Genomic DNA, 23264 nt, shown 5'->3' with positions numbered 1-23264 from the left:
TAGTTTGCCAGTTGTAATGCTGATTTCGTCAAAAGGTTGTAGTGTGGAATTTGGTGTATTTTCTGGTGGTCCAATGAGCTTGTATCACATGACCTTCCTGGTGACTTTAAAGGGGCATTAGTATGAACCTTCTGCACTGTTCTTCGCTGAAATTATGGGGGAGCATGCTTGGATGATGTCAAGTTGTGTTGCCGGGTTCTTATCCATATGATCGTGGTATGTGTTTCTCTCTTCTGCAATCTGTGATTTTATTTAAACCCTAAAAATACTCCAGTTAGCAATGAAGTTTATACTGCACCGGTAATCAATGATAAATATAGTATATTTATAATAGTAAGAGAAACCATCCCTTTAGCAGGCCTAGAGCATTCACCCTGAAGTCACATCTAGATCCTTGTTTGGGGAACATGTGCAGTGTAGCAAAATCAACTTTGTTCGCAATAAATAGGTCATTGGAGAACCTTTTAATACAAAAGGCGTTCAACTCAGGGTATAGAGAAATGTTGAGTACATTCCTGGCATTTGAGCACAACGGCGTAAAAACGGTCACAAGCCGCCCTGCGCACTTCTTCACCTGTCATGTTCAACAAGGTGCTTGAATCACCACCCACGAGAGCTAAGGTATACAACAAGTCGTCCAAGAGTCTCGTCCACCGCCTTGTTCCATACACGAGCCAGTTCAGGTGAACTTTTTCGACTGATGATCTCACCAGGCTGTGCAACAGGAAAGATTGAGACAGTGAGGATAGCTTCATCATGAGCTAGAAAACTGATACAGGTAACCGGCAAGGTTTAGTAAAAAGTTTGGAACATAGCAATCCTCATTTGTTGCCGCGGCTGCTGAGGTTCATGAAAGGGAACAATATAACTTACTGCTCAAAAGATGGTGCTCCATATGTCCCCATAAAAACACCCAGCTTTAGACCCTGATGCTGTTTCTAGCTATGACTTCAACTTGGAAGACAGTTCAAAAACACATCTTTCATGACTACACAATACTATTTTTTCCTAGGGAACATCCTCAGTGTCACAGGTGTTATATTTACAACTCATTTGCTCCCTGACTTCGCCACAAATTTTGCAATTTTTGAGGTTTTATCTTGGTATGTATAAGAAGCTAATGGGATAACAGTTCTAGATGAAGATAAAAAAGGCACCATCATTTCTTCGAAAAGGTACCATATGTTGAATTTGAATAATTCGTGATGGATCCTCCTTAGACAAACACACAAGACATGGGACAACCATTTAATACTTGGATGTTTTGAAACCTCTGATAAGAGATCATGCAAAAATCATAGCAGTGTTCAAACAATACTTTTGGATTTCCACAACTCTCTGTTCAGGTTTTTCTTTTGTATCTTGTGATGTCACTGGTTTGGGAACATACAGATATTAATCCCTCAAGGGCCAAGATTTCAGAAACGGAATATGATATTCTCGAACTTGGAGGTTTCTCCTAAAATTTTTAATGCCATCAATACCACACTAAATTCTAATCAGTTTAGTAAAGCAGCAAGAGAAACATTGATCTAGATAGCATGGAATTGATGAAAAGCACAACCAAACCTTTTTTTTCTCTCGAACACATAGGAAAGCTGCGTATCTTTGTATTATAGAGAGAAAGAAAGGACAAACCCATACCCTCTCTTCTCTCACCTAGGAGAGAAAAGCACAACCAAACTAAGGTGCATTTCAGTCTTTCCTTTCTTCCCAAATTCCTTGGCTTGGACTATGATACTACTCCCTCTGTTCATTTTCATTTTGATTAAGCATACTTTGACCTTAATTTCTTTTATAGCATATTGCCAATTATTACAACATCAATAGCATATTAAAAGTATCTTGATGTACAAATAGTGATATAACTTTGTACACTATACTTGCATAAGGAATTATGAAAAATAAAATCCAATCAAAACACGACATATAAAAATGGATGTTGGAAGTAGCTATTATATTGGGTTTGCAATGTGCACATTTCTAATGAAGTGGGGATTGTGGAATGGACCACCTCCAATGTGTGATCCTAATGGCCGCACCATGGCACCAACCCACTTGCTTTACTGAAGGACTATTTTTGTTGCACTAAATCATAGAAAAACCAAGAGGATTCTTCAAACCAAACACCTATAACTAACTCCATGGAACCTGTGAGATTAAAGTCTGTCTGTTGACATGCTAGTGGCGGTAAAAAGGTCACAGCATAAACAAAAAAAAATCATGAATTCTGATGGTCACTAGAAGTCTGTCTTGTGTTCTATGGAAAACTAAGCCGTGAATCGCCACAATAGTTCAGAAAGCAGACATCAGCTAGGCTCGGAGGATGAAACCAAGGTGCTGACCTGGTAGAAGTAAGACGATCCGTCGGCTTCGGCGAGGGAGCGGTAGATGGCGCGGCGCTGGTGGAGGACGAAGCCGCCCATGGAGACGGAGCCCAGGGCGAATCCGAGGAGGCGCTCCTGCGCGCAGATCCAGACCCCCAACCCACAAGAAAAGGAACCGAATCAGCCACAATAATCAAACGGGGTCCCGTCGATTTCTCGATACTCAAGGGGTTAGGCCGGGTTACCTGTGCGAGGATGCTGATCATGGTGGTGACGGTGGCGGCCGCCGGCGAGACGTGAGATTGGGCGTGTAGGCTTTGTTTTTCCTTGCCCTCTTCGGCTACGGCGGTTTCCACGGCGCTGGGTGATGTGCTCGCCGGTGATGTGGAGGTTGGTAGGCTCCGAGAATGCGACGCTCATGGGCCGTTGTGGTGTGTTAGTGGGCCGGGCTGGTCCCAGCTATCTCACACTCATCTGGATTATCATTTCCCTTCCTAAAAAAAGAACTTTTTTTATTTTTTTATTTTAACATTTTGCAAAAATATATAGTCAAACAAAAAAATTGCAAAACTAGGCTATTGTCGCCGGCCCAGCCAACGGTAGGTCCCTTCCGCCGGCCCAGCCGGCGGTTGGGCCAGCGGAAGGGCCTTACCGCCGACCCAGGCGGCGACAAGGGGTACACCTCTCCGCACCATACTTTTAAAAAATCATAACTAATTCATATCAACTCGGATGGAGATAAACTTTATATGAAAATTGTAGATCTTGACAAGATCTACAAATTTGTAGTTAAAACTTTTTTCATTTGATGTCATATTAGTGCTCAAATAATCGACACAAGTTTTAGATCCAAAAATCAAATGAAAAAAATTTAACTACAAAGTTGTAGATCTCGTCGAGATCTACAATTTTCATATAAAGTTTATCTCCATCCGAGTTGATATGAATTAGTTATGATTTTTTGAAAGTGTGGTACGGAGGAATGTACCCTTGTCGCCGTCTGGACCGGCGGTAAGGCTATTCCGCCGATCCAACAACCGCCGCCTGGGCCGGCGGTAAGATCCTTCCGCCGGCCTAGCAGGTGACAATAGTCTAGTTTTGCAATTTTTTTGTTTAACCATATATTTTTGCAAAATGTTAAAATAATAAATATAAAAATAATAAAGTTTCCTAAAAAAAAAGCACATCACGGCTATAGTGCTTTGCCTGTCTCCATCCAACGGCTAAGAGGGTTGTAAAAAATGAGAATTCAGAAGGGAAATGTAAAAAATTTCTTGGCATGTGAAATTACCATCGCTATCAGCAGCTAATAGGGGCTACATCCAACCCAACTTAGTGCTCAAACGATATTAGAAGAGTTAAACAGGCATGCATACCACTGCAAAGCCTACATCCACAGCTAGCCTTCACAACCATTGCGGTCATCAGAACAAACCATGAGGCTGTGCTGCATGATTAACCAGGCAGCATCCATACTGTGGCTGACAATTTGGCATCAATACTTGCCCGTGACCATTGAGCATCAGGAACTGGGTATTTACATTGGAGCATCCCGATCGTGATCAACACGCTTTGAATCTGAGCTCTGATTTTTAACGAGACGTGTGAGCTAAAGCTAATCACGAGGATAATCCAAAAGCCAGCACGAGCTTAGATGTTCCTACGCTATTTACAGACCCCATAATCATACTACTGCAGGATGGTACCCGGTCGGCGGTATGTTCTCCAGCCTTGGCATGTTACTCACGTTCCTCCTGGAGCCCCATTCCTGGCAGCACTCCAGAGCTAGGCGAAGGGCGGTGCCCAAGCCGAGAACAATAAGAACGCCTGCAAAAATCAGGAAGGTGAGGTAACTCAATTAACAAACATCCAGTGCGCAGAGCTATCTTCAAGTGAACCAACGCACAAGTAGCAGCAAGATAATCAATCAAATGAGAATATGACTCCAATATGTCTTGTTATTATAGAACCAAAAGTATGAAGCACAACAAACATGGATTGCCAATAAACTTAATGGGATAGATCCCATGGACACATTACGGCCATTATCTATCATTAGCTACTCCAAGAAATTAGATAACCACTATCTATCATTAGCTACTCCAAGAAATTAGATATGATTGTTGAAGCCTATAGTTATTCCAGAGAACTCTGTTTTGAGTCACTTGTCTTCCCTTGAAAATCTGTAGCTTTCTTTTGAGATTCTAAAGCCTAAGACTTCAAAATTAGTACAATAGAAAAAATGTGTTTAATAAGCTGCCCATTTAATGAAATGATGCTAGGAAACAGTATCAACAATAACAACATTCGTGACTCAGTTTCATCCTGTGACTTCTGATTTTGTTTTTACATGAAACAAGTGTAGTTCCAAACTCCTATTTGCCAATCTAGCGATGGTAGGTTGGACATTTTGCGTATAAAACAACAGACTGAATAATAGTCGATTGTCGATGAAGAATAAACTGTAAGGTTAAGTCTCATGAAGCTAAACCTTACCCTGCCTTCCACTTATCTCTTTTTTGGAGTTCAACAAATGGTAAATAATAACAGAACTGTTAAGGATATTGGAATATGGTAGAGCAAAACATTGTTCCATACCAATTATTATGTTGACAGGAAGTGCGGAGACGCCCAGGGAAACAGATATTAGCACGTCCAATAAGAGACCGCCAATCAGAATTGCAAATGCAACCCAAAGTGGGCTAAACCATCCCTACACATAAAGAGAAGAAAATAAAATATGAAGCAGAACGAAATGCCCGGGTTCAAAAAATTGAAAACTTGCACATGATTACATGATTGCTAATTCATTTTTTGCAGATACAGAGCCAAATTAGTGCATTTGTTTCTTATTTATCGTATCCACAGTCATAAAAATACCCTTTCACGTCCTCCTCGTCCCCTTCCATAAGTCGAATCAACCCTCCAAACCCAATAACTTGTCTGCTGAATGAAAACAAGTAAATTTCACAACTAGAAAGAAGAATTCGACTTGCAATTTTATCAATACTGTTACTACTCAAATTTCAAGCTGATGTTAATTTATGTAATTGTGTATCAGAGGTCTTCCAGAACAAAGTAAATTGAAGTTGTTATACTTAACAAGGTACTTCAACAGATATGAACTGACAACAGTTACTTTATCTTGGCTATACATAAACATAGATCAGTTTCTTAGTTAAGGCATAATGACAATGGATAGACATATGAAATAGGAAGCATACATTCTCCAAAGGAAAAAGTCCAAATTACTCCCTTCAAGTATAGCAAAAGTCCAGATAACCCTCTAAACTATGTTTTGGTTCAATTTACCCCCTAAACTATGCTATTTGGTTCAACTTACCCCATAATCCAATTTGTCCTTTTTGCTTCTCCATACACAAGTTGAATTTTAATTTGAGACTTTGCAGGGTGGTAGTGAACATCATAATCTATATTAAAAAAATATTTTTTGAATTTGTCATCATTATTTTTTATATAATTTTGTATCTCAAGGATAAATTTTATTATTAAGTATCCTACCCTATCGAAATAATGACAAAAAATTCATGATATATTTTTCTAACATGTATTATGATGTCTGATATCATCTTGCAAAATTTGAACTGAAGACTCCACTTGTGCATGGAGAAACAAAAAAGACAAATTGTGTTAAGGGGTAAATTGAACCAAATGGCATAGTTTAGTGGGTAAACTGAACCAAGAAATACTTTAGGGGTCATCCAGACTTTGGTTATACTTGAAGGGAGTAATTTGGACTTTTTCCTTCTCCAAATGGTCCAACACACATATTGAAATATATGAAGTACATAACAGTAAACATACACTTGCTTGTGTCTCTGGAGGGGGGATATTGACAGCCACCTGTCTGTATAGCAAGGAAAATCAGCTCGGCAAAGCAATTCAAAGCAACAGCCACCAAGAACCATCTGTGTAGAAAACTTACTGGCATATCTCACACTTGTTTGAACCTCTCGTGCGAAACCAAACATCAATGCATGTGCGGTGTGCTTTAGCAAGATCACCACGACATCTGCATCCAAGATCTACCAGAGGTTCTTCTGTCTTCTGCTGACAGACTCTGAATACGTGAAAAAAATATTAATCCTCCAGGAAAAAAGGAAGGTAATACCAGCAAAGAGTCAGGAACATATAGATATTGAAGTTAAAGCAAATGACAGTATACAATGAAGAAGGGCCTCTAGATTTGTGTTTTACATGACTGGACCTAATGATCAAATGGCATTGCAATGTCTAACATTAAAAATGTTTTTGTATACAGAGAAACGCCACATTAACTTAAAGCACTACACGAAACATAGCTCAATGGTGCAACACTAGGCCACCACAAGAGAACAAAACTGTCAATGCCAATGCATTGTTCATGTAAAACAAGGGTAACCAATTGGTCATAGGTACCTTAAGTCCTTAACTGGGACCTGGGCTTATTAAGAGTAACGAGTATTATTCCTGTTGAACAAGTGACCCAAAGCGCAAACTCCCTTAGCACTACTAACCAATATTGATTCCAGGTGGCTGCATTGGGAACAAAATAACCAAAATAGGGCTCCCATGAATATCTATAAATGTCAAAATAAAGAGCCAGGATGATTTGACCAAGCGAAACGGAATGGATGTGGACATGTGGTATTACTTGTAACAAGTATATTAAAAAGATCCCACAAGAACATCAATAAATGCCAAAGCAATGGTGTGCAGTCCATGCTTACAGCACCAAAAATGTTCAACCAGATGTTGATTATCACTTTATAGCATGTGTTCCATATTATTTTTCATCCGCAGCCTCCTAGCTGCTAGTTAGCCCTTAATAGCCAAGAGATAAATGCTACATATATTTATTGAATCCATGGTGTACTGATCTATCATAGTACTGTACGTAAAAGATGTTAGGACCTCCAAGCTTGAGCATAAAGTTGATGTATTCATTCTGAATATCCTTTGCTTCTACATGCAAGATTGCAAGGTCAACCAACTGCATTGGGAAGCATAACCTACCTTCCCTATGATAAAGCTCAAATACCTTCATCAAGATCCTAAAGTAACATAACTGCCAGCAATTCATGTAGTCCCTTTTGCACTCCATAACAGCCTAATCAAACTAATGTATGAGCTTCATGAGAATTAGAAGTTTATCACTTTAACTAAATCAGCACACATCAAATGCACTGGTAAGGTCACAATACTAACGAAGAGTCGGGTAAATTGTCAATTAACATATTCAAAGACTTATTGCTTGTAGGTGATAATTGATGAACAACATTCATCTGCACTGCAGCCAAAAATCCATTCGTGTTATCAGAATCAGAAAAGCCAGCTAGGGAAATCACAAGTCCATACAACTACAAGACAAACAGAACAAGTTTATCCATACAACTACAATAAATTCCCTGCAGGAGCAAGTTCAGCAAGCAGTGCCCCAAGACAGGGATCACCAAACGCCATCGCAGGTAAATCATGGATGGATAGAACGCGCCGCTGCTAAACCTAACGAGGTCAACATACAAAATTGGAACACTTCCAGGCAAAACACACTCCCGTTCCCTTCCGATTCGCGATTCAACGAAATGGTCCGAGCTTGGGCACAGCCGAACCCAAAACGACGGGTTACCTGCATTGCTCGTAGTCGTCGAAGCTGTCGGACCTCGCCAGCTCGGCCTCCTTCGCGGCCGCCGCAGCAGTCACCGACACTGAGGCGGCCATGGCCTTTACGCCATCTGCCTGCGGGGAGGACGCCGGGGAGACGCCCTTTGCATCGGGCACCTGAACCTCCTCCCCTGGGCGCGAGATCACGATGGTGACCGCCGGCGCCGGAGCCTCCGTCTGCAACGCTACCACCTCCTGCTGCGGCGCCGGCGCCTGAACCTCCTCCCCTGGCCGCGACATCACGATGGTGACCGCCGGCGCCTCCGTCTGCAACGCCACCATCTCCTGCTGCGGCGCCGGCACCAGCGTCGCAGCTGGAGCTTGCGGCAAGGGCGGCTGCGGCTCACGGTCCGGCTCGGGGCCCGGCCCTGGGTCTAGGGCCGCGCCGGGCGCCGATCCGTCCGCGCCGCTCGACATGGGTGGCCCGCCGGCTCCCACCTCCTCCTCCTGCTGTGCGACTAGCAGTCGAGCACCTCGCGTGCCGTGCGAGGAGGGGAGGTGGCGCCCCCTTTTGCGTGTTGGAGGGCGGGGCACGGAGCACCTACTCCTGCGGCTACTGGCTGCTCGGTCTCGCGACGGCCAGGGGAGGGGGGATGGGAGGCGGTGGGGACCTACGCCGACGGGGGAGATCAGATGGGGACGGATGGGATGGGGAGCTGCCGTTGCGGATTGGGGATAAGGACGAGGGCTTTGCGGGGGAAGAGGGTGTGACTGACCGGTGGGCTTACCAAGACATAGGACCCAGATATCAGTGGCTTTGCGTCGTGCAGGTACGAGTAAGGAAAGCTGCGACGCGTTTCGGATCTGGAGAGGCGAGAACGGACTTGCGTCTCTGGTGAGTGTGCCAGTGACAGTGCGCGCAGCCAAGTACGAATGAGGGCTGTTTGGTTCCCGACTTCCAACTATAACACTAGGTAAAAAAAAGATTCCTATCACATCAAATTTGCGGCACATGTATGGAGTACTAAATGTAGAAGAAATTAAAAATTAATTTGACAATTTTATTGTACTTTGCGAGATAAATTTTTTGAGCCCAATTAGTCAATATTTGGACAATAATTCACAACAAACGAAACGCTACAGTGTGCTACACTGCTACAATACTGATTTTGCATCTTTAATAAGGCCTGAGCTTTTGCCATTTTCTCTCCTCGAACCGATCGAAATGAAATCGTAGATTAAGGGGCCGTTTGGATACCAGGGGCTAAACTTTAGCCCTGTCGTATCGGGATGTTCGGATACTAATTAGGAGGACATAAGCTAATTAGAAAACTAATTGCAGGATTCCTAGGCTAAATCGCGAGACGAATCTATTAAGCCTAATTAATCCATCATTAGCGAATGGTTACTGTAGCACCATATTATCAAATTATGGACTAATTAGGCTTAATTGATTCGTCTCGCGATTTAGCCTAGAGGTTGTGTAATTAGTCTAGGTTTAATACTTCTAATTAGTGTCCAAACATTCGATGTGACGGGGGCTAAAATTTAGCCCCCTCCTCCCAAACACCCCCTAAGACCCCGTTTGGATACTCACTGCTAAAGTTTAGCACCTGTCACATCGGATGTTTGGATGCTAATTAGGAGTATTAAACATAGGTTACTTACAAAACTAATTGCATAGATGGAGTTTAATTCGCGAGACGAATCTATTAAGCCTAATTAGCCCATGATTTGATAATGTGGTGCTACAGTAACCATTTGCTAATGATGGATTGATTAGGCTTAATAGATTCGTCTCGCGAATTAGCATAGGGTTCTGCAATTAGTTTTATAATTAGCTCATGTTTAGTCCTCCTAATTAGCATCCAAACATCCGATGTGGCACTGCTAAAGTTTAGCACCTAGTATCCAAACACACCTAAAGCTGCCAAAAATTCTAGAAAAGTTTAGCAAATTTTTGAATTTTACTTTACTCCGTACGTTAGTTAATTATTAGGACCTTAATATAGCTACAACTACAAGAGATTAAGGTTGAGTGAGAAGAATAACCAGCGAGGATTGGTGTTCGACTAGGCAGTAAAAGCTAAATAGCCGATCAACCAGCATTTAGCCAATTAATCAGATACAATGATCGATTAGACCTAAAAAAGGTTGGCATTTGATCGGTCTAAACATCCGTTTAGACGAACATGGCTGGCCGGCTAGCTAGCTCTTGCCTAAATGACCACTTGGACTGGGGATGCGACGTTGTTGTGATGAAATTAATGATGCGTAAGAGTTTATAATTGTAGAACTAGAGGGTAGTAAGCATATTTAGGTATTGATAAAAAGGAAGACAATATTCAGTTTGTGCACCGCAAATGATTTGAAAGGTTCCTCTTCGCTTCAACTATAAAATACGGTGAAAGATATATAATATTCCCTCCAATCTCAATAAATAGTAGTCTCGCACAGAATCTCTCTCTAGGCGAGAAAGCCCCAGCCAGCTCGCTGGTGACCGCCCGGTCCTGGTGTCCACCCTCCCCGCTCCCACCCACCACCCACCACCAATGGACGGAGCCGACGATGGCTGGGAGGGGGAGGATGAATCCTCGCACCTTCCTCCGCTTGTTGCGGCGGCTGTGGCCGCCTTGGCAGGGGTAGCGTCCTCCTTCCAGCACCCCTCTTCCCCTCCCCACCCGGCTTCCCCGCTCAACCCGCTAGCTACCTCCTTCGAGCTGAGACAAGAAGCCCCCTCGGGAGGGACCCCAGATTGGCTCAGGTACAGTGCATTGTCCGACTCCGATGGGCCAGATGCGATGTCGCCTTGGTCGCCCGCTGCTCCTGCACGTCATCGCAGAAGGAGGTTGCTTGCGAGGATGGGCCACCCTCTCACCGGGAGGCCGCCCCACGTGCCATCGCCGGAGGATTTATGGTCGATGCCCGGAGATCTGGAGGCATGCCACCTCCTGGGGTGGCGCTGCTGCCGGGTGGTCGCCGGCTAGCACCGCGGTTGCAGCGGGGGTCGCTCCGACGGCACCTGACCTGAGGAGGGTTGGGAGATGGCTTGAGGTCGTCGTCGCTGCTGGCAACGCAGAGAGCGCCCGTTCGCTCGCCCGCCACCTCACCCTGTTCCTATCGATCTGGTTCGTAGATGCTTCAACTGCCTCGCCACCGATCATGTCGCGGCAGCCTGCAGGAACCCCTCACGTTGCCTCCGCTGCAGGCAGGAGGGTCATCGATCATGCCACTGCAGGAGGGGTCGCTCTCCACATCACCAGGAGGCATAGCGACCACTGGTTCATCCACCGTCACCGGTCGCCCATGGTCGCTCCACTTCGTCCGACACAAAAAGATCAGCGCATTCGCAGTCCACGAGGCGATCCTTCTCCCCTCCGACGGTCTGCGCACCCTCCTCGCCCAAGGTGGGGGATCAAGACATGGTTGCAGCCGATGACGACATCTCCAAGCCCTCACCGCCCCCATCGCCGCGGCCTCTAGGCGACCTCTCTCGGCGACCGGCAAGGGAGATTTGTGTAGTGCCTCGATCGCATGAGATTGATACTACTGAAGAACGGCTGTCCACCTACGCCTTGGTCGGCATGGTAGGAGGGACACGTCCTGCAGTTTCGCCGATCCAGGTGGGTCACTTGCTCGAGGAGTTCCACGCGCTCATGCCGGTGAATTCTCTATCTACCAGTTCGAACCAGAAGATTTCCTGGTGGAGTTCACTTCATCGTCTGCTACGGACCGGGTGCTCCACTCCTACCTGTCGGCGGATGCCCCCTTTCAGCTAGTCTAGAAGCGATGGCGTCGGCAATCCATGGCAAGCCTGGCGTCGCCCGGGTGCTGGTGGAGCTCAAGGGTATCCCTGCCCATTCCCGCAACGTCAACACTGTGTAGATCGTCCTGGGTTCGGCATGCTCTAGCTTTGTTGAGGCGTCGGCACCACTAGCTAGTAATAATCGTTGTTCTCTTTATGTTGCTTCTTGGTGCATGCATCCTGATCTCATTCCGACGGAGAAGCTGCTGTTCATCCCGGAACCACCTGAGCCCTACATGGAATGTGGGCTCTTCCTCAAGCCACACGAGCTCATCCACTCCAAGCAGGACGGGCTATGGTATTTGGTTCATGTGCGTATTGTTGAATTTCAAGATTGGTCGCTGTCAAGTGATTCTTCGGATGATTCCCCGGATTTGTTTGGTAGCTCCAATGATGAGGAGTACCCCAGCTCCAGGCACGGTGGCCGCGACCACCCATGGCTGAGAACCTCCAGGTTCAACCATGATGGAGCTTCCGGATCAGGTGGGGGTTCATCCCTGGGTTCGGGCTGGGGACCGTCCTTCTTGTCAGCGTCGAAAGGTCTCTCCAGTCAGGCTTGGAGCCTGGCAACCCCGATGTGCTTCGAGCAGTGCACGATTACCGTAGTGGAGGAGGACAGATGCGGTGATGCTGTCGAGCGGGGATTGGCACCCGAGTCCCAACGGGGGCCATCCCTCGATGCGGTGGCCATGCTTGTTGGGCCCAACCGTGAAGTCAACAACTTGGCGTGGTGGGGTTGTCTGCATGACCCTATGATAGAGGAGGCTGGTCGCTTGGCTAGGCGACGAATTTGCCACCCCCTTCAACGATAGGTGCTACCCGACAAGGGGCATGCCTGGGAAGTTGAAGACCTTCCCCCAGATGGGTGGCAGTTTGAGCCTACTGCTACAGGAGTTCTCGACCCCATGACGGTCGAGGCTGCGCTTCTGCCCGTTGGGAGAGGCATGCTGCCCACATGCTACCCCCCCTTTGCTCATCGGGAAGTAGGGAGGTGGCTTTTGATGATGGGCTGGGCCGCCAATCGCTTCCAGGCGTGAAGGAGATGGGCTATGAGGTGGCCCAACTTCCTCCTCCACCGGATCCGCCTACTCTAGCCCAATCGCTCTTGACTCAAACCGGCCCACAACCAGACAGTAAGCTGGCGCTCCTTGAGGCGGTACGTTTTGCTGACGTCCCTGCTCCTGAGCTGCCAGATTCGCCACTCCACGGTAGCTTCGTGATGCAAAGGGGATCTAGCTTGGCCCTGCCATTGCACTTTCCCCTAAGGTCTGTACACCAGTCAGGGCTAATGTCTCTTGATTCGCGTTGGACGTTTGCAGGATCATTTCGCCGGGAGCCACGTGCCTCACCACGTCGCGTCGCAGGGCACGCACTCCTCTAACTAGGCCATCACCACTACTGCGGCGAAGCAAGAGATTGGCGAAGAAGTAGAGGGATTGTGCCACCAAGCCGGCTCTCCAAGCACAAAACATCCTCATGAAGCGACTAGGGATTTTGTCAAGATCTGGGCTGTTGGACGCCGCTACTTTCTAGAGATTCCTGGAGGTTTTCACTGCCATCCTCAATGTCTTGCAATGTGAGACCCTCAACACCTTGCTTCCTGTAGCTGGGCCATCATTCGTGGTGACCATGTCAGAGATAGAGCCTTGATCTCGTTGCCTGGGTAACTGGTCGCCAATGGTTTATTTATGAATTGTGAAAATATTTTAGTTTGGAATGTCCATGGGCTCAATGCGCGAGCTAAACGGAACATGTTACGTGAGGTGGTCGCTCAAGAACGTGTTTCTCTTGTTATGCTGCAAGAAACTATGTTGGATGACTGTAATGATGCGATGATCTTAGATTTATTTGGGGCTAGGTTTGATTACTTTACTCTACCGACCACAAACACATGTGGTGGGGTGCTCTTGGCATGGCACCAAGACACCTGGGCGATCTCAAACCCTCTGGTTCGTGATTTCTCACTCACGGTCGGTTGAGCTCTAGTAAAGAAGAATGGTGGATGACATGTGTGTATGGCCCCCAGTCAGATGAAGATAAAGTGGCATTACTGGAGGAGCTACGAGAGGTTTGTACTAGATGCTCAGGTCAATGGCTTGTGTGTGGCGATTTTAATCTCATTTACAAAGATGAGGATAAGTGCAATTCCCGCCTCAACCGCCATATGATGAATTGTTTTAGGCGCTTCCTCAATGACACTGAACTTCTTGAGCTGCTTCTCCATGGTCGCTTATACACTTGGAGCAATGAACATGTTGACCCACTCTTGAGAACATTGACCGTGTCTTCGTCTCGGATGACTGGACCGAATCCTTCCCAGACCACAACCTCATGGCACTCTCGTCGAAAGGATGAGATCATGCGCCGCTGCTCCTCCAAACTAGCTGTGTTCTCAGCTCATTCTGGAATTTCAGGTTCAAGAACATGTGGCCTAAGTATGATGGATACTTGGAGACGGTGGCCCAAGCATGGTACTGTCCGTGGCTGGAGGTTGATGCGTTTCATGTTCTTGACTACAAGCTACGTAACACGGCAGTCGCACTCAAGAAGTGGAGAGCCAAACATGTGGGAAGCATTTCTGCAACTTGCAATTGCTAAGGAGCTGGTCTATAGGTTTGATTCTGCTCAAGACCATAGGTCGCTAGCTGATCATGAGCGTGCTCTGAGAAATAAGATGAAGCTTAGATGCCTGGGTCCGTCATCGTTACTCCGGATGATAGTACGGCAACGCTCTTGCATTAACTACTTGGCTGAAGGAGATGCTAACACAAGATTTTTTCCACCTGCAAGACTGCCATCATAGCCAAGAAAACAACATTGCATCACTGCGGGTAGACGACATGGTGGTTGTCCAAGATGAAGCAAAGGCAGAGGCTGTGTTTAACCACTTTGACGAGATCTTGGGCAATAGGAGCACCAACACGGTATCTCTGGACTTCGATAGTACAAGCCTGCATCTGGTCAATCAGGCTTACATGATCCTGTTGCACAAGAAACCGGACACCTTGTGTATTGCTGACTATCACCCTATGTCGGATTTATAAGCCCGGCGGTCCACCAAGGGGTTACCCAAGTGGTTGATTTGTAGGTGAGGGCGATTGCAAAACCAAGCACTCGAAGGTGATCGCGAGAACACAAGGGACACGAGGGTTTTAGACAGGTTTAGCCCTCCGGAGAGTAACACCCTACATCCTATATGTGTGGATTGTATTGCTGGTATGAGATTGGATGCCCTCGGGAGGCACCCTTGGCCACCTTATATAGGTTGATGACCTAGGGTTACAAGTCGGTTTGAATCTAATCTACTCGGTAGTTACATAGAAGGTAATCTGAGTCGGACTAGAATACGCGTTCCACGATATCCGGGCAGATTTGAACTGTCTTATTGCCTTAACGTGTACTCCAAGTATCTTCATGTTCTCGGCCCGCACGCCCTAGACGGGCGGGCCCACTTGTTAGGTCTGGCCAGTATCCTGGTCGGTAGGGACCCATGGGGTACCCATATCCCTCAAGCTCCCGAGCGATGTGTAGGCGAACAGGAACTTGAGGTCATCATAGCGAAGCTTAAAATGAAGTCTGTTGAAGCTGTGATGATGTCATGGTGACGGAGAGGCTGCGTAGTGCTCAAAAAAGAAGAAAATCCGAGTGAACGCATAGCCAACACGCTGAGCGAAGTTGAGTGCCGAGTTGATGGATGTCGGGCATCCAACAAGTCGAAGCGAAGGATATGGAGGGCGTTGCAAGATGCACTCCATAGGAGTAGCCCCCGAGCATTGAAGCGATTAGGATAATCGGTCCAATGGTCAAAGAGGAAAAGTTGATCCCTGAAGCAGATCCTAGTGCCCGAGCACAAGGATAGGCACAACCATAGAGGCCCACCGACCGAAAGTATGCGCCCAGCTCTTTGAGGATAAGGACTGGTGCAACGATGGAGACACGCCAAAGATGCCTGCCCACAATTACTGCGCCACCTGAGCAGCTACAAGATTCCTGTTGGCCTTTATGGAGGTCAGGCCAAGCATCACATGAAAACTCTTCAACCTTATCGAATTAGGAGAATCTTGTAATGAGCCCTCATGGCCCCACTGTAGCACCTTGACTATAAACGAGCGACCATGCTATAAATAGATCAGCATTCAGCGCGAAGAGCCATGGCCCAAATAATAGCACTCATAGGCTAGAAAATTGTAGTCTTTGATAGAAATAGCACCCTCCTGAAAGCCTGATGCTAGAAGAATTTTCATGAGGAAAACTAGGATACTCCTTCCCTTCGCAGTCTCTTCGATGAAGTCAAGAGGTAATGATGCTTGAAGAATCCTCGTGATGAGGCTATTTTGTGAACCCCGCGAGCTTCTCAGAGACACCGTTAGTGGGGAGGTGTTCTATGTAAATTTTTTGTATTGTAGCTTCTTAGCTGGTATCCTGGAATATCAGCTATCTTAGAGGTGCCACAGGCATTTGTAACATATATCGGCGGTAATTGTTCTAGGGAATATAGTTGTATCTGAGTATATATATATATATATATATATATATATATATATATATATATGTGTGTGTGTGTGTGTGTGTGTGTGTGTGTGTGTGTGTGTGTGTGTGTGTGTGTGTGTGTGTGTGGGCGCGCGCCCCCTACATCCAAATGTGGGGATCGATAGGGCCGCGAAGGCAGACCAACTTAAAATAGGGCGTCGAGCCCCCGAGTACAAGGACTGGTGGAGCCGCGGAGGCACACCAACTAGAAATATATAGGATGCCCAGCCCTCGAGGACGAGGACTGGTGGAGCCGCGAAGGCACGCTGACTAGAAATAGGATGCCCAGCCCCTCAGGACGAGGACTGGTGGAGCCGCGAAGGCAAGCCGACGAGAAATAGGTGCCCAGGCCCCGAGGACAAGAATTGGCAGGACCACAGAGGCACGCTAACCTGAAATAGGCGTCCAGCCCCTGAGGACGAGGACTAACGGAGCCACGGAGGCACAACCAACCTGAAATAGGCGCCCAGCCCCCGAGGACGAGTGTTGGATTTATAAGCCCGGCAGACCACCACGGGTTACCTAGGTGGTTGATTTGTAGGTGGAGGCGATTGTGAACCCAAGAACTCAAAGGTGATCACGACAACACAAGGGACACGGGGGTTTTAGACAGGTTCGAGCCTCCGGAGAGTAATACCCTACGTCCTATATGATTGGTGGTTTGTATTGCTCGTGGGTTCAGATGCCCTCGGGGAGGCTCTCTTGGCCTCCTTATATAGGCTAACGACCTAGGGTTACAAGTCGGTTTGAATCTAATCTACTCAGTTGTTACATGGAAGGTAATCTGAGTCGGATTACAATACATATCTGGCAATATCCGGGCTGATTTGAATCGCCCGGCCTCCTTGAGTTGTACTCCAACTATCTTCACGTCCTTGGCCCACACGTTCTGGTTGGGCGGACCCACTTTACAAGGCCGGCCAGTATCCTGGTCGGTGGGGACGCATGGGGTACCTATATCCCTCAAGCCCTCGAGCAATGTGTAGGCGAATAGGAACCTGAGGTCATCGCAGCGAAGCTTGGAATGTTGTCGGCTGAAGCTGCGATGGCATCATAGTGATGGAGAGGCTGCACAGTGCTCAAAAAAGAAGAAAATCCGAGCGAACGCAAAGTTATACGCGCAGAGCGAAGTTGAGTGCCGAGTTGATGGGTGTCGGGCATCTAGCAAGTCGAAGCGAAGGACATGATGGGTGTCACAAGATGCACTCCATAGGAGTAGCCTCCGAGCATTGAAGAGATTAGGATAATCAGTCCAATGGTCAAAAAAGAAGAAGAAATTGATCCCAGAAGTAGGTCCTTGTGCCTGAACACAAGGACAGGCGAAGCCATGGAGGCACGCCGACCAGAAGTAGGCTACCAGCCCCCGAGTACAAGGACTAACGGGCCCATGGAGGCACATTGACCTGAAATAGGTGCCCAACCCCCGAGGACGAGGACTGGCGGAGCCATGGAGGCACGCCGACCTGAAATAGGCGCCCAGCCCCCGAGGATGAGGACTGGTGGAGCCACGGAGGCATGCTGTCCTGAAATAGGTGCCCAGCCCTCGAGGATGAGGAATGGTGGAGCCACGGAGGCACGCCGACCTGAAATAGGCACCCAGCTCCCGAGCGTGGGAGCTGGACGAGTTGTGGAAGCACGTCGAGTCACATCCCACCCCGAGCTAAAGAGATCGACCGGGCGATGGGAGGCACGCCGAGTCGTCTGCGGCGCCCAGCCCCCGAGCCTGGGAGCCGGACAAGTCATAGAAGTATGTCGAGTCACCTACCGCCCCAAGCTAAAGAGGTCGGCCGGGTGACGGGAAGCACGTCGAGTCATTTGCAGCACCTAGCCCCCGATCCTGGAAGCCGGACGAGTCATGGAAGCACATCGAGTCGCCTTCCGCCCCAAGCTAGAGAGGTCAGCCATGCGGCAGGAGGCACGCCGAGTAGTGTTTGAGCTGTAAAAGGACAATATAGATATTATGTAGCATAGTATAGATCATTTAATAATTGAACAACTCAAAAGTTTAATTTGTTGCAGAAGTAAACTTTTGCACATCCTGCTCTTGTAGGTCGTGTAATTTTCCCGGGTAGTTAGCATGTTACGTTTAAGCACCTAGCCCTACTGACCATTGCTCACGAAGAGGACGGCTTATCTCAGACTATAGCATTTGGGCTGACCCGATGCTCGCATATAGGAGACGTGCAGGATGAGTTAAGGTTTCACTGATTAAGGCGTGTGCTACCCGAGTACTTTATCAACTGTTAAGAGGGACGGACAAGCTGCAAAGCAATCAGAACTGCGCGGAAAAGCACCAGCATGAGCTAGGCACCCGTGGGCTGTAGCCCTCAACCGCCCGTGTAGTGGACAGATCAAGCTGTATAAGCAGTCGGGGTGCGATCAAGGTGGTCAGCGAAAGTCACAGAGACACAGAGGAGCCGAGGCAGTCAGCGAAAGTCACGGAGACATGGAGGAGCCAAGGCGTATGTAGGTATACAGAAGCCGTAAAATATTTAATTAAAAATAAGACTTAGCTTGATTCGTGGTCGAGTTTGAGAGTCGACATCATGCCCAAACGAGCAGCCGTTGGTGAATAGCTGTTAACGAAGCCGATGTTGGGTCCAGATGGTCGAAGTGGTCAGTGGTGCTAGCCGCAGGAGCATTAGTGTGTAGCGTTGTAGTCGCGGCCATAAGATGTCGCAGCCATAAGATGTACGGATCAGCATTACGTGGTAGCGCCCGCTGAGGTGAGGATGACCTCCGTGGCTCCGACGCCTGCACCACCTCCTCCCAATGCTTGATATAGTGAACCATCATTGATGGCCGCACGAACACCTCATTAGGGGAACAATAGGAAAGATGACCTTCGGTGACCATAAAAAAATAATGATGTAAACTAGATCAGTTATGGAATAGCAGATAGAATAGAATCTTCCTGCTTGTTGATACGTGTTGCACGTGTGTGCTGATCCATCCTAGGGGTGCGCACGCCAGCATTGATCAAGGCATGCCAGCCGACTACCTCACGTGTGCAAATGATGTGCCAAGAAGTCCCGCCGATAGTGCTCGAGCAACCTCGAGGCCCCGACGGTCGAATCCAAGTGGGTCTCGATCAGGAAGACGAAGCCCCACACATAAACCCGTGCAAATTAGAAACACAAATCAATCTGTAATTGGCTACCAGAGGACCAAATCAATCTGATTTTGAAAAATATGAACGAGTCACCCGATCAGGTTGAAGGGTGTGGGTGGGTGGGCGCTTGCGAGGAAATCCTTCATGCTCTCGGGGAAGATGACGTCGGGGCGGGATGCCATCGAGCTCGATGGGGATGATCTCACAATCACCCCTACCTGGCGTGCCAACTGTCGGATTTATAAGCCCGACAGTCCAAAGGGGGTTACCCAGGTGGTTGATGTGTAGGTGGAGGCGATTGTGAAACCAAAAACTCGAAGGTGATCACGAGAACACAAGGGACACGGGGGTTTTAAATAGGTTCGGGTCACCGAAGAGTAATACCCTACGTCCTGTATGATTGGTGGTTTGTATTGCTCGTGGGTTCAGATGCCCTTGGGAGGCTCTCTTGGCTGCCTTATATAGGCTGATGACCTAGGGTTACAAATCGGTTTGAATCTAATCTACTTAGTTGTTACATGTAAGGTAATCTGAGTCGGATTATAATACATATCCCGCAATATCCAGGCTGATTTGAATCGTCTGGCCTCCTTGACTTGTACTCCAAGTATCTTCACATCCTTGGCCTGCACGTTCTGGTCGGGCGGACCCACTTGCCAGGGTCGGCCAGTATCCCGGTCGGTTGGGTCCTATGGGGTACTCATATCCCTCAATGAGGACTGGCGAACTATGGAGGCATGCCAACCTAAAATAGGTGCCTAGCCCCTGAGGACGAGGACTGGCGGAGCCACGGAGGCATGCCGACCTGAAATTGACACCCATCCCCCGAGGACGAGGACTAGCGGAGCCACGAAGGCACGCCGACCTGAGGTGCCCAGCCCCCGAGGACGAGGACTGGCGGAGTCATGAAGGCACGTCATTGAAAGCACAACGAAAAACCCGCAGATTCTATCCCACGCATGCCACGTTAATGGAAAAGCCAAGATTCCGCCCGACGTGTTACGCCGCAATAACGGGCAGCCCGCAAATTCCGTCCATAGGTTACGTCATCACGCCCCTCAAAAGTGCAAGGGGTCACATTGTCATTTCATTTCCATCCGTAACACTCGCAGCACCACCGCCACAGTCCACTGAGCTCCTCACTGCTGCGCTCACAAACCCTAGGCCGCGCTGTCGTAAGTTCCAAAGCTGTTCACGCGCATTCCGCCACCACCACCCGAGCTGTCGTGTCGCCGCCTGAGCGCATCAAAACCCTAGCCACCATCATATCCAAATCCACCGGCTTAGAGATTGAAGAAATGGCGCAGGTGAACGTCCCAGATCCAACGACGGTGTGGATAAAGTCCGTGATGACCCAGAAGCGCATCCAGGCCGTCATCAACCAAGGCCTCCCTCGGGCCGCAGGCGCTACTGGATTGGAAGCCGATCGCCGGCCAAGAGTTCCCATCGGAGGACAATATGGAGATGGTAGTCTTGACACCGTTCTTCGCGCGCGGGTTCGGGGTCCCATGCAGAGACTTCTTCCGCAGCTTGTTATCAAGGTAGGCGATGAGATGTGAGTCATCATTCTTGGTAAGAGCAGGTGGCTTCATGTTGGGCTAGTAGACAAATCTTCCTTGTGGAGTTGATGTGCTTACCAGACCCTGCTATGGACCTGATAATGGGGTCTCCACGTCCAGGTCCAAGTAGTAGTCGGGGTCCTCGATCGTATCCGTGTCGGATTGTAATCTGGACAGGGTAGCTTGGTAATTAGCAACCGTGTTTCGGAGTCCGAACGGGAATCAACTTTGGTTGTAGTCCAATTCGCACGATGGCTTAAGCGTCGGCTCGTGAAAATTAGTCCGATTGCCAGGAGAAGTCGAGTTTTTCTCGGACTCATCCCCCCAGCCTCTAACTAAGTCAGAAATTGAAAATTTGCCGAGTTTATCGATGATATTGTTCAGAGCTTGACGCTGGAGCTTCATGGCTTGCTACTTCTTCTCCGGGGCTGGCGCAATATGGCGGTGGAAGTTTCCAGTGCCGTCTGCAATGCAAACCCAGGAGCCGAAGATGAACGTCGCGCCCGCTTCGAACGCGACAATTGGCTTGATGATGACTTGAGCCATTGAGTTTGGTAGTGGATTCTCAGCGAGATCCCCTATCTAGTGCGCCAGCTGTTGGTGTTTAGACCCGGCAACCTACTGAGATTAGGTTTGGTTTGTGGGGCTCGCCAAGATTAGGAACTCGAAGATGAACTCAGACACACGATTTAGATACACGATTTAGATAGGCTCAGGCTGCTAGATTGTAATACCCTACATCTTTTGTGTTGGTTGGATTGAATTACTTTAGAGGGGGTTACTGCCTCTCCTTATATCTCCGAGGGTAGGGTTATAGGTCGGTTGATTTACAAGAATACTAGTCGGATTCGACTAGGCGAGTTCTACTCTAATTGCTACAAGTAGTTTTCCTAATCCTCGACTAGTTCCTATCCTGCCACGTAGACCACGCCGTCCTGCACCGTAGTCTCCATGTCAGACACGTCTCAGTGTCCAACCCCGTATCTAGGACTGTCCAAATCCTCTGATTAGCTCATAGATGCATGTACGATACCGGGCACCCCAGCATCCTTCCTATCTAGGCATTCCTTTGTCGGTCAAAAAGTTAAAAAAAAAGATGAGCTTCAACCTCTGGTGGATCAGGTTTCCCAAGGGCTGCCGACATGGAAGGTAGGTATGATGAGCCGGGCAGGACGTGCTGTTTTAGTAAAGGTGAAATGTCTGCAGTTCCAGTACACACAGCCATTGCTGCCGCTATCTCCCCTTGGGCCATTGGCTGCATGGACAAGCGTAGGCGAGCTTTCCTGTGCCGTGGAATGAAGACGGTGTCGGGCGGCCACTGCATGCTTGCATGGCCCAAGGTTTGCCGCCCACCAGAGCTGGGTGGACTCGAGGTGACCAATCTGCAGATCATGGGCTACGCCCTGCACATGTGCTGGCTTTGGATAAAAAACGGAGGCTAATAGACCTTGGACGTTACTTCCAGATGATGTGGAACATCCAGTTGCTCTGATGTTTCACTACTCTACCTCGACGATCGTAGGAGATGGCAAACGAACCTTGTTTTGGATAGACAGATGGATAAATGGCCACTCTGTTGCGGAATTAGCCCCCTGCCTGATTTAGGCAGTTGGAACACGAAGCAGAAGAAGCGCCCGGACTTTGAGGGCCTACAGGACCGCCGATGGGTGAAGGATATTACAGGGGCGCTCACAGTGCAGGTCATTCTGGACTACCTTAACATCTGGGAAGCCGTTGCTGAAATAGCTCTTGATCCTAATACTGCGGACACCATTTTATGGCGATGGACCTCAGGCAACAAATTCTCAACTGCACCGGCATACCAGGCGTTCTTCATTGGCCAGTATGCAGTCCAAGAGGCCAAGGTCTTGCACAAGACAAGAGCTGCGAGGAAATGTAAGTTCTTCGTCTCGCTCTCATTCCATGGTCGTTGCTGGACGGCAGCTAGAAGGAAATGTCACAATCTTCAGAATGACGACAGCTGCATTCTTTGTGGACAAGAACCAGAAACAATCACGCACCTCCTGGTTAGCTGCTCTTATAGCAGATCGGTTTGGCACTCCTTGTTGGTCAAATGCAACTGGCAGCACCTGACGCCAACATCTTCAGAATACTCACTTGCAGATTGGTGGACACGGGCAAGGAAGAGGATGGAACAAAACAGCAAGGAAAAGCTTTGACTCACTCGTGGTCCGTGGTCCTGGTGGCTTGGTCCATCTGGCTAGAATGCAACGCCCAGACCTTCAATTGTCGCCAACGGATAGCTGAAATGTCTATGAAAGACATAGCGTAGGAGGTCGCGATTTGGGCCCAAGCACGCTTTGCAC

General features: G+C 48.1%; 2 protein-coding genes across 4 annotated transcripts; both read right to left on the bottom strand.

The window, feature by feature from the left end:
- Window positions 1–415: 415 nt before the first annotated feature.
- On the bottom strand, window positions 416–2732 carry LOC117836021 (uncharacterized). The gene is made up of 3 exons (XM_034715377.2): window positions 2573–2732; window positions 2346–2462; window positions 416–714 (listed from the first exon to the last, which is right to left on the bottom strand). The coding sequence occupies exons 1-3, from the start codon at window positions 2591–2593 to the stop codon at window positions 601–603; spliced, it is 252 nt and encodes an 83-aa protein (XP_034571268.1). The 5' UTR covers window positions 2594–2732; the 3' UTR covers window positions 416–600.
- Window positions 2733–3815: 1083 nt separating this feature from the next.
- Window positions 3816–8578, bottom strand: LOC117838857 (uncharacterized). Of its 3 annotated transcripts, none has more exons than XM_034719040.2 (6): window positions 7957–8578; window positions 6274–6408; window positions 6153–6195; window positions 5208–5273; window positions 4926–5040; window positions 3816–4154 (listed from the first exon to the last, which is right to left on the bottom strand). In XM_034719040.2, the coding sequence occupies exons 1-6, from the start codon at window positions 8406–8408 to the stop codon at window positions 4012–4014; spliced, it is 954 nt and encodes a 317-aa protein (XP_034574931.1). In that variant the 5' UTR covers window positions 8409–8578; the 3' UTR covers window positions 3816–4011. The 3 variants fall into 3 exon arrangements, with proteins under 3 accessions (XP_034574931.1, XP_034574932.1, XP_034574933.1); XM_034719041.2 differs by having other exon boundaries at window positions 5208–5270; window positions 7957–8576; XM_034719042.2 differs by lacking the exon at window positions 5208–5273 and having other exon boundaries at window positions 7957–8577.
- Between the last annotated feature and the right edge of the window lie 14686 nt (window positions 8579–23264).

This window comes from Setaria viridis, chromosome 9 (assembly GCF_005286985.2).
Source record: "Setaria viridis chromosome 9, Setaria_viridis_v4.0, whole genome shotgun sequence".
NCBI classification, from domain to species: Eukaryota; Viridiplantae; Streptophyta; class Magnoliopsida; order Poales; family Poaceae; genus Setaria; species Setaria viridis.
This window is presented reverse-complemented; position numbering and strand designations above follow the sequence as displayed.

What these genes read in the sequence shown, in the direction of transcription:
- LOC117838857 (XM_034719040.2), bottom strand. Translation starts at nt 8,408, where the DNA reads ATGTCGAGCGGCGCGGACGGATCGGCGCCCGGCGCGGCCCTAGACCCA. An exon ending in GACGACTACGAGCAATGCAG is followed by an intron (nt 6,409 to 7,956) that starts GTAACCCGTCGT and finishes TCACGTATTCAG; the next exon opens with AGTCTGTCAGCAGAAGACAG. An exon ending in GACGAGGAGGACGTGAAAGG is followed by an intron (nt 5,041 to 5,207) that starts GTATTTTTATGA and finishes CTTTATGTGTAG; the next exon opens with GGATGGTTTAGCCCACTTTG.
- LOC117836021 (XM_034715377.2), bottom strand. Translation starts at nt 2,593, where the DNA reads ATGATCAGCATCCTCGCACAG. An exon ending in TGATCAGCATCCTCGCACAG is followed by an intron (nt 2,463 to 2,572) that starts GTAACCCGGCCT and finishes ATCTGCGCGCAG; the next exon opens with GAGCGCCTCCTCGGATTCGC. An exon ending in GATCGTCTTACTTCTACCAG is followed by an intron (nt 715 to 2,345) that starts GTCAGCACCTTG and finishes CCTGTTGCACAG; the next exon opens with CCTGGTGAGATCATCAGTCG.